The sequence below is a fragment of a genome, unplaced genomic scaffold (genome assembly GCF_019419815.1).
Source record: "Pyrus x bretschneideri cultivar Hongxiangsu unplaced genomic scaffold, Pyrus_bretschneideri_v1 Contig83, whole genome shotgun sequence".
Taxonomy (NCBI): Eukaryota; Viridiplantae; Streptophyta; class Magnoliopsida; order Rosales; family Rosaceae; genus Pyrus; species Pyrus x bretschneideri.
In genome coordinates, this window is record NW_025999824.1 from 347,283 (window position 1) to 358,984 (window position 11,702).

General features: G+C 35.0%; 1 protein-coding gene across 1 annotated transcript; it reads right to left on the reverse strand.

Annotated features, from left to right (window-relative positions):
- Nucleotides 1-2,196: 2,196 nt before the first annotated feature.
- On the reverse strand, nt 2,197-5,926 carry LOC103938670. The gene is made up of 3 exons (XM_009348699.3): nt 5,689-5,926; nt 5,372-5,509; nt 2,197-3,620 (listed from the first exon to the last, which is right to left on the reverse strand). The coding sequence occupies exons 2-3, from the start codon at nt 5,457-5,459 to the stop codon at nt 2,587-2,589; spliced, it is 1,122 nt and encodes a 373-aa protein (XP_009346974.2). The 5' UTR covers nt 5,460-5,509; nt 5,689-5,926; the 3' UTR covers nt 2,197-2,586.
- Between the last annotated feature and the right edge of the window lie 5,776 nt (nt 5,927-11,702).

Genomic DNA, 11,702 nt, shown 5'->3' on the forward strand with positions numbered 1-11,702 from the left:
AGTGTTTTGATTCATTTTATTACCTAATTTCGTCCAAAGTAGTCAAAGTGCTCAAAACTGCCCAGAAAGTGTTTTTAAGGCTGTTTTGAGTGTTTTGGGTGCTGTTTGAGTCTTGTGGTTTGTTTTAGTGTTTTAAGTGTTTAGTTTTGCATTCTTTGAGTCTAGTTCAGTGTTTTAAACTTTATTTTACGTTTTTGAGTCAGTTTCCAAGTGATTTTGCAATCCCTCCTAATCCCCGGTTAAGAACGATCCCTACTTATACTTATACTACAATTGTCACAAGAGGGTTTTAATTTGTGTGCGTATAATTCTCACATCAGTGGTGAGCTACATCTTATAAAGAATAACCGACATGTGGAGGGATGATGTGATGTGAAATTATATGGCTAAATCTTTTCATATAATTGTGATACTTTCTAGGGCGCATAAAATGACATCGCTTGACTGAAATACTACATATTCTATTAACTGGGCGACGGTGGTTGTTGCTCACCCCTCATCTTTTATTTTTCATATGAGTTATTTGGCAAGATAGAAGCTAGATGAGCTAAGTTTGTGTTAGACGAGAATGTGGGAGTTTTATTATTAACTTTATACACTAAGGTTTTTAGGTTCTGTGAATAAGATTGTTTGACCTTTTTATTTATTATTTATTTATTTATTTATTCGTGCATCGGGTGCGGATTAATTTTTAGTAGGCACTGGCAGTTTATCACTAGTAACAAATGAACAATTTAGCCATAGTACTTTGGCTTTGGAAATTTGTAGTATGTTCTAGGGTTCTTTAAGCGATAACTTGTTATGTTAATTGAGTTAGTTTGATTTGGGCCTCCAAATACGTATTAGACAAGCTTGAACGATCGAGCTAACCTCAAACCTACTTCAAGCTGTCTTGTAAAAAATTTCGAATTGCTCACAAGCTTTACGAGTTGAATATACTAATGTTTAAGTTTGGCTTGGTTTTGACTTCAAGCCAAACTAGGGCCCCGTTTGGTAATGCTTTTTGTCACCAAAAACTGTTTCACTTAAAAGTTAAGCAATAAAAAAATGTTTGGTAAAAATAAAATATCATGCTTATTTTAAAAGCAATGGTCTCCAAACATCAGTTTTTAAAAGCAGTTTATACATAGGTTGCTTTTAAAAGATGCTTTAATAAAAAGCGGAGTTGAACTTTTAATGAATATTTTCAATTCTTGTAATACCCTCATTAACTTTTAAAAATAACGTTATTTATCCTTCTAAAATACATTTTATTTTATTCTTAGAGAGCAAACTGACCGCCACCACCTACCATAGACCTTAACCTCTTACACCACTATTGTCATTACCACCATCATTGTTGTGAACATTATCGCTATAAACCGCCACCGCAACCATAACTGCCATCATTTCTTCCACAACCACTGCCACTATCATCATTGCTGTCATCGCCACCACCACCACTATAAACACAACTACTACCACTGCCACCACAACCGCCACCATCACCGTTGTCACCGCCTCTACCACCATTGTTACCTCTGCAACCCAACCATCACATCCTTTTATTGGCACCACCATCACAATCACTGCCCTCGCCACTGTTATTGTCATCATCATGTCCATTTTTGTCATCATATACTATTATATCACTTTTATATTAAAATTTACCAAATGATTTTGCATTGTTTTTCATACTTACAACACTTTTAAAAATACAATTAAATAAAACGCTCAAATATTTTAATTTGCAATTAATTATTTTTAAAGCACAACAAAAACAGTTTTTCAAAAAAATACGACAATCCCAAACTAGATCGACAAACCTAGTGCTCTACACTCGATCGAGGACTGATTTCTTGGGGGCCTAGGATCCAAACCAGGAACTCGCTACTAGGAACAAACCCTAAAAGTCATGAAACATAGGATATTCCGGGACACCATCATGAAAGTTGTGGACGTCCAAAAGTAAGTCAACACATAGTAAAGTACCAAGGCTCCTGGTCACTTAGGCCGGAAGTAGGAGGGTTTCGTGGAATCGCGGTCCAATAACATCATATCGTGTAGAGAATAACTTACACAGCATGACATTATTAGAGTAGGAAGCCATGGTAGACCTCATTGCTTATTGAATAGGGACACCTGGGACACGTGGTGGAAAACCTGTTCCATGTAAGTCATTATCCCACTCTTCGAACACCAACCAAGAAAAGGAAATATCGGCCAAAAACAGAATGCCTCTCTCTTTGATATTCTGACCTTCAATTTACAATTGCTGAGACAATCAACAAACATATGACCTGAGATATACAGGCTCTCAACCAATTTTCAGGGCCTGCTAAGAAACCTCAGGTGAGGTTTGTATTTCAACATATAGATTGCACAAATGCAACACATTCAAACTGAATGAATAGAATAGATACGACCTTGCCGATTACACTTCACATTTTTACTACCCCCACCTACTATATACTCTGCCCTAAACAGCCAAAGACAACGAAAAACAAAACAAAACTACAACATACATCACATACTCGAGCCACTCGCAAAACTAGTTTCTCACCCATTCGAGTCCCAGATTAGCTTACATTTCCGAGTTTTAACCCATCAAGCCAGGTTCTCGTAACCGACATGACCTCTGTTGTTCCTTCTCCCTCCGTTCCTCCACCCTCCGTTTTTCTGGTAATAGTCACCTTGAAATCTCGAGGTCTTATGCCTTGAGTTGTACCAACTACCTCCATTTTTCTTCCTTCCATTTGCATTTGAATTTCCCCATGAGGCTCCATCAGCTCTTCCATAGTGCATGTTCTTTGAAGCGTCGATATTGTTCTTCCATTTGCTTAAGTTATTATCCCAATTGTTGTTCCAACTGTCATCCCATCCTCCTACAGCTGCTTTGCTCTGAGTCTGAGTAGAATCAGGTCCCCGTGGATTTTCTTTATTATCTGCATTCCATCCACAACCCCAGTTTTCAGGATTTTCTTTATTTTTGAAGTCTACTTCAGCGTCGCCCCATCCATAACCCCAGTTTGCATGATTCTGTTTACTTTTGAAGTCTTCTTCAGCAATGCCCCATCCACTACCCCAGTTTGCAGGATTTTCATTATTTTTGAAGTCTACTTCAGCGTCGCCCCATCCACAACCCCAGTTTGCAGGATTTTCTTTATTTTTTAAGCCTTCTTCAGCAGCGCCCCATCCACTACCCCAGTTTCCAGGATTTTCATTATTTTTTAAGTCATCTTCAGCATCGCCCCATCCAGTGCATGCAAGCGACTGATCTAAAAGGAGAGGATTACCAAGAGTGACACCTTTATCTTGGCTCTCATCGTTGGAGGGTTCAGGTTCAGGTTCCCTTTCCAAGTCCAAAATCAGTTCAGGATCAGTACTGGAGTTCCAATCTATGTCATCAATATACATGTAAGGATCTGGCAATGATATGTTGCAGGAAAGGCCGTTAATCGCTGCCCAAAACCGGTGTTTCTCATTGTTGAATGTCTCTAAATTAGCAGAATCATTCCATTGAACGATGCTTTCATAGAGATGCATATACTTCTTTGTTTCTTCAACCTTCCACCATGGAACTGAGCCAACAATGAAACAGAATTGTTTTTCCCAGTCAGGCACACCTAATTGCCAACAATCTGCATAGCAAACAGAAGAGAAATGTTAATTCAATCATCACGAACATACAGAATACTACATTTGGATAACAATTAAAAAAATCTACACAAACAAGAACTTCCTCAAGGGGGAAAAAGAGGCAATAAATTATCAGAGATGGAGCAATACTTAGAAGAAGATGCAATGACACATCACTGAGATGGAAATATGATACAGCATTGAAAAGTGGTGCTACAAATAGATTAAGAAAAAAATGACAAAAGGAAATCTAATCGATAATGACAAGTTTCTGACTGTCCCTCATTTCAATAGCAGTTTCACAGTCGTTTTTCTGTTACAGTATTGAAAATCCATCTCACGTTAACCTGAACGGCTAAACTAACCGAATCAGCAAGAACTGCTTTCCAAACCCTAGTGTCGTTATTCTCATTAAAGCCGGGAATACCTCCAATTTAAAACTTTTACTCTCATGGTAAATTAACGGCTGCACTAACCAAATCAGCATGAACCCCTTTCCAAACCCTGGTGTCATTATTCTCTTTAAAACCGGGAATACCTCCAATTTAAAGCTTCCACACTCACGTTAACCTTAATGGCTAAAACTAATAAAATCATCACAAATCATTTTCCAAACCCTAGTGTCGTTATTCTCATTAAAGCTGCGAATACCAACAATTTTAAACTTTCAATCAATCTCACGTTAACCTTTACAGCAAAACTAATCGAGTCAGAAAGAATCACTTTTCAAACCCAAGTGCCGCTATTCTCATTAAAGCCAGGAATACCTCCAATTTAAAACTTTCGTAAGTTGCACTATCTCATGCACACATGCTAACTTAAAACAGTAACAAAAATGTACAAATACCGCCAAAAACCCTATCCCTTGGGATAAAATCTACATAGAAAATTACCAACCAAACATAACTTGAACACCTCTATACTTCAGCGAAAAATTCAAACAAGGTAATCATTCAAAAGAAAGAACTTCTGCCACCATAAAGCCACAGCTTGCATCATTGTCAGAACAACATCTTACTCTAAACAAAATTAACCTCATAACAAAACACGAAGTACATAAAAATGTTAAGAGCCTAAGCAGGAAGTATCATTGTTCTGAAAATGTTAACAAAACTATACATGCTTTTACAGAGTGAAAAAAGGTTACCCTTTAACATTTGCGAGGGGGAGTTACCTACATCTCAATTGCTCCTCATATTTAGATTGGAAAATAAAATTTTAAGTGTAAGTAATCCAGCAAAAATTTTTTCTTTGGGAAACTTTTCGCTGTTCGGTAGATTTTAGAAGACTTCTGGATTGAGATTTTTAGTATGATCCCACCTTATTCCATATGTGGGGAGATTTTGAGAGAATTAGATTTTGTTTGTTGTTTAATATTTAAACCCTCACCAATGGCTACAGATTATATCTCAATTCCTATGAAGAAAATTCTCCCCAAACACAAAGAACTCGGCAGATACACGAAGCAAATTTACAGAAAAATAAATAAATGAATTGTAGCATCCCACTCCACAATTCCGAAAACAATCAAATTATTACCTCATTCATCAAAGGTTGAACAAAAAGCACAAAAATTATAAAAACAAACAGAGACAAAGATATGGGAATCAAAAGCAAACCCAATTTCCTAAACCAAAAACGCACCTCAAAGATACAATCTTCCACAGGAATTACAATCTAGTGCTCATGCAACAGCTCAAATAAAAAAACAGGTGAAATTTTTTTTAAAAAATCAGAAATTAAAAAAATATACCTTGGTGGTGCTGTGGCTCTCTGCTCTGCAAGTTAGTCCTTGGATTGTGTGGAGAATAAGTGTCAACTTGTTTCCTTCTCCAATTCATTACTCAAAAACCAGAGAAACCCAACAATCCCAGAAAAACCACCAGAGATTCTGTGAGTCCAATAAAAAAACAATTAAAAAATGAAAAAATAAAGCAATAATTACAAATTCTGAGGCTTTTCGATCGGGGTCTCTGAATTTTGGTCAGGCAGATCCGATGAGAAGCAGAACAATTAAGAAAAAGGGTACATATATACACACAACATATTTGTGTGTGTATATATATTTACCAAAGTAAAGAAACTCCGAGGTTTAAGAACCGTCGTTTCGAGGCTTCAGTTTCCTTGAAATGTCCCTGGTCTTTGTGTTTTTGTACTTTGGGTTTTACGTTTGCAGTCATGGGTCCGTATTAAATCTACCAAATTGGTCTTTAAATAGAGTGGGAATTTCCTTTTTGATGACGAAGGGGTCGGTGACTCGGTGGCTGTCGAAGAGGGTTTCAAAACCCCACGCGCACGTCTTGGTTGCCCGCTGCCTGCAGTTTTGGATTCTTTTCTCTTCTTCCGTTACGAATTATTTTTGAACTTTTTCTTTTTATTTTTTTTATTTTTTTATTTTACTTTTTTATTTTATTCTCAAATGGAAGGGGATAATCATTCCATTTTTTGGTAAAGAAAAATACCATTATATATTCATGAATTCGCTACCAATTTTTTACCATCTTAGCATAAATCACGAAAAAAAGGGGATGTATCTGGTGACCACGTACATCCATCCATCCATTTGATATGTAAGATTCTCCAGCTGCAAAACATCGACCAAATTAAAAGTATATGGTCATTTGGTTAACATTATCTACACTAAAGAGTTAAGGGAGTGAATGAATTAGTAATAATGTTGTTCAAATTTATTTTTAGCGAGATTTGAACTTAAGACATTTCACTTACAAATGAAGAGGAATACCACTAAACCGTAATACTAAGTGACTTTTTCCCGACTTATTTGATAACGATTGTGGACCGGTTTACTAAATTATTTTTAGATTCGAGAGATGATCTCTAAAGTGTCGCTATACAACACATGTGGATTTAATCAGCTAATAAAATGCTATTTGTATCACATTTTTTTAGACAAGGCAAGCCCTGAGGGGAGTTGGAAGAGGCGGCTGCTTGGGGCCCTAATTTTGAGGGCCCCAAATTTTTGTTTTTACATAATACATATATATTATATATAGTAATTGTAAGAATATTTTTCACATTTTAAGGTGGTCCACATGATACAGTCTATTTGATATATAGGGTTTAACTGCTATTATTATTTGTAAACAATCATATATATATATATATATTTATATATATTGGTAATCCATTTATGAATTTTTCTTTCCAAAATGATTGATTACTGTCTTCTCTAAGCATTACTCTAGATAGGGGTGGGTTCAAAAAACCGAAAACCGAACCGGACCGCAGCCAAAAAAAACCAAATCGAAACTACCAAACTGAACCGAATCGAATTTGGCCAGTTCAGTTTTGGTTTTTGAGGTTCGAAAACCGAACCGAGCCGATATATATATATAATTATTATTTTTTCAATATTTATAAATAGTTTAGTCATACAATCAAAATAGAACGTGTTACCAAGGTGGTTTCAGTGAAACTTTTCAAGTTGGAGAGTGTGGGTTCAAACCTCATGCCTCCAGGATTTTGGAGATTTTTTTTTTAATTTTTATGAGAAATCAACAAAACCCTTTAACCCTAGAAGCAGCCGCACCTTTTCTATTTTTCATTCCCCTATTCTCTCTCTTGTTCCCTGCCTCCAGACTCCCTCCATGTCCATGCCTCCAATTTCTCCATTCTTCTCGATTCTTCTCCATAACCCACATGCTCCTTTCTATTCCAAGCTTCATATTGTGAGAAGCAACTTCTTGCCTTTCCTGGAACAAACTTCCACGGCCATCTATTTCCATGACAATAATTATTTGTTCAATTGCAAATTTGTATTGCAGCTTTGTATTGCAAATTAGTATTGTAGCTTCGTAGTGCATATTTGTTCGATTTTTGTGTTGTGGGTTTGTTAGTTATTTGAATTTCAGATGAATGAATGTAATTATTGCTGTGAGTTGTGGATTAAGATAGTATTTTGATGGATTATGTGCTTGTGTTGCTCTTGGTGTTGCAGACTTGTAGATTTGTTTCTTTCCAGATTCATTTCTTTACCAATTTCTAGATTTACTTGTTTATCAATTTTCAGATGTATGTTTCTCTTTTTATAGTTGTTGGGGCTTGGTTGGTCTTCACCTTTGGTGTTTGTTGGGTTGCTAGTTCATGGTCATCCGAGCTTGCTTTGATGGCGGCAAGGGAACTAAGCGGCTAGGGTTCTCAGTTTTTTTCTTTCTTTTTCGGGCTCAACCCTTGGGTTGGGTTGTTGTGCTGGCCCATTTTTTTGTTTGTGTTTAGTTGTGGGCTTTTGTTATGTATGTAAGTTTACCTTTTATAAAATAAAAAAGTAAAAAAAAAAAAAACTGAACCGGGCCAAAACTGAACCAAAAAAAAATGATTCGAATCAAACCGAACCGAAATTTCGGTTCGGTTTTGGTTTTGGCAAAAACCGAACCATTTCAAACCGAACCCAGCCCTAACTCTAGACATGAAAACGTCTTTGTACCACCTAAAATCACTTAAGGTGGGGCACCTTAGATTACTGAGTTTATTGAGTTGATCATGTATTATGGAGGTTAAATTACTTGGTGTTCCTATGAAGTGTTCAATTATTGTGAAGAGTAATGTGTCGACTGCGTCTGGGACTTCCATATCAATTCTTTCATCAAATATAGGGGTTCCATCGTCATCCTTTTTTATTGCATGTTTTATTGCATTTCTGGACTGTTTAGTGAGATGTTTTTCCCACCAGGAATGTAGCATCCCTGTAAATCCAGTGACTAAAAAATCAACAACTTCTGGTTGACTGAGATTATGATTGGTAACATAATTGTTAGCAATCATAGAAATATGTTGTAGTTTGTTTATAATTTCTTGTTCGGATAAACTATCTATGTTCCATTAATAGAGTTTATTTGCTGACACTGAGAATTGACTTTGGAAATTTCTTTCTTCAAATTGAATATCCTGAGGTGTTGGCCTTGGATACCAATTCTTGGTAAGACTGGTTGGATTTACCATCCCTTTGTTTGTTATTCTTTTTAATTTGAAATTTTGAAAAGCTTCTTCCAGTTTTTCGATTGTGTTTGGGTTACTGTCCTTTGACTCTAAATTTTCAGAAGTTGTTTTTGATTGTGATTCTTAGTGTCTTACTACTTTAATGGTCTTTTGTTCCTTTTTTTTAATTCCTTTAACATTTGATCTATTTTTTCACTAGTGGAGTTTGTCTTTAGAGCTATTTTACTAGATTAGGCATTTGGGAAGTTTACTAGAGGTTTTTCATTGGTTATTGTTTTTTTGTTGTGGTAGTTTGTCTATTTTACTTTTAATTTTATCTAATCGTTTTCCTATGGTATGTAGACTTTGGTTTGTGAAGTTGTTTTATTCTATGACTGGTTTAATTCCAGCATCTTATTTAGGAATTTTATAGGGTGTAGCTATTACTTGTGTATTTGGAGTGGATTAATATTGTTTCTTGTGGAAGGTGGCTTGAAGATATTAAGATTTTGTCTTGTTAGGCTCAATTTTCTTTTGTGACTACTTCAATTTTTTTTTCTTCTGATTCATAATATTCTTCAACAAAATCGAAGAAGAATATATCAATATATTGTTTATTCATGAATTTTCCTATTTTTCGTAAATATCTAATTTTTTTTTTTTTTTATCATGGTGTAACTTTGTTTGAATCTTTCTCTTCTTGGTATATTTTTTTTTGCTTTGATGTCAACTTTTAATGATTTCCAATGTATTTTAAATGGCTTATTTAAAACCAATAATTATTAGTTTACTCCAAAATCATTTGCTGTTGGTGAAGTTGGATGTTCTTGAGTTTGGGTTTGGTTTTTGTAGCAAAAGTGAGTAACTTGGGAGTTTATTCTAACTGATTTGAGTCTCATTTTTACTAAACCATTAATTAATTCTCGGTCACAATCTAATATGTATGTTGATGTATATCCTGAAAAAGAATGTCTAACTGGTTCTTTAGACCTAGTTGATTGACTTAATTTTTGAAGTTGGATGCTCAACTTTTTAGCTAGAGTGTTGAAATTCATATTAACTATACAATCTCAGTATTGTTCTATGTTGTCTAGATTGACTAAGTTATTTTGAATATCAACTAGTTTACCTTCATTAATTAGAAACCAATATGATGGTAGACTAATGTCTAACCATTTGATGGTTCTGGGTATTTTGATATTGGCATTTTCTTGATTACTCTGGATTAATAAAGTGCGCTCTCTAGGACTCTTGGCTATGGCTTGGAAGTTTATGTTTATACCCATGCACTTGTAATATACTCTAACAATCAAAGCTAATGGTTAGACACCTTCCAAGACTTGATAACCAGAAGGTTTTATGTTTAATTGTGAGTGTTTTTAACATATGCGGATCTGTTATGCTTATTGTGAGGTCTGGGAAACAATCGAAATTGATTGGTCTATTGTATAGCTTGACTCGAGCATTCTAAATGCTATTACTAAAGTCAGTGAAGCTTGCATCTTGGAGACATAATAGGATAAAGATGTTGAGACCTCTTCTTGTTAATGGTTTTATTGCAATCTGTACAAGACCAATGTGAATGTTTTTATGACTATATTTTCTATGAGCCCTTATTTGTTCTGGAGTGCAAAGTTGAAAGGTTCCATATTCTTTACTGGGAGCATAAGCTTGCTCAACTGTTATTTCACTTTTGAAGGAAGAGAGTGACCATTTTTTCTTATAAACTTTTTTACTAGACACTGTGGGGATATTCCAGTCTCCAAAGTCGACACTTTTGTTTGACTGAAACTCTAACTTTTGTTCTTCGTTTACTATGTCTGGGATCTTATTTAAATTAGATCTAGAGCTAGTACTGGCAGATGAGTTTGTCCTAAATAGCCGACTCATTTTACCTAGTCCCTGGGTTTTACAGTTATAAAATAAATTATCTACTTATTGGAATTCTGGACTTACTGGGTTCTCTCTCTATCTCCGCTCCTCATGTTCCGCTCAACCCACATCCTTGGGACTTATTTTTTGGACTTAGGTTTTTCTGATTTGGTATGAGATTGGAAACTCAAACAGTTAAGAAATCAATGAAAAGATAAAATATTGAATTACTGCAGATACTAGATGCTGATAGAATGAATTAACTATGAATGACTTACTCAATTACCAATCACTTGACTCTGATACTAAATGACATGGAAATACCAGATGATTATTGATCTGAACATGATTAGGGTTTTTACCCATCTAATATGCACTTTTGATAATAAAAAAAAAAACACAATTAGAGTTTTTACGTGCAAACTGAGGCCAGAGAGAACAATTATTTCCTCCATCACCTACTGAAACTGATGGATCTTATAGCGTTTGCCATCGTGAATCAATGGACACTTGGTTATTTATTGTATATTTGCATCCATACGCATATGTGAAAATCATGAAGTTCAAAGATTGCTTAATTTAATTTACAATTTACTTGTGGTATGAGAACCATGATTATGAACTCTCATGGTTTTCCAAAGATTATCAGTTTTAATTAATGTTAATTGAATCGACTTGATTAGTGGTTTTTTTTTTTTTGTTTTTTTTGTTTCGAAATAATTTTGATTCATTGTGCTAATTTGAAATAACCTAATTGCATAATCCATGAACGGAACCTAATTTGGACGACACGCCTTTTTACGAACTGTGAATGAATTTTTATATACTATAAATTCATAGATCAAGCCGAAATAGAATCCGCTATGCTATTTTTTTATTTGCATTTGCTGTGAATCCATTGTGCTACTTTTATTTGCAATTAATGTATTGATTATATATTTCAATGTCGGATAATATTGTTATGAATATACTTCTAGCACATGTGTGATTGTGTAAATCATTCGTAGATTGTATTTAACATACTAGAAGATCATTTCCCTTTAGGATTGTATTACTACAAGGAATCCTCATTGGTTTATTATAAATAAAGGCACGATGACTAGGGAATAACACACAGAATTCCTGAAACTGTTTTCTCCATATCTCTTCTCTATGTCATGCACCCCCTCTCTTTCTCTCAGTTAATTATAGACCACAACATGTTATAAGCACGCTCTTGGCACTACGTTAAAGGAAATTTGTTAATCTTCAATCAGGGAAGTATTACGTTTCAATTA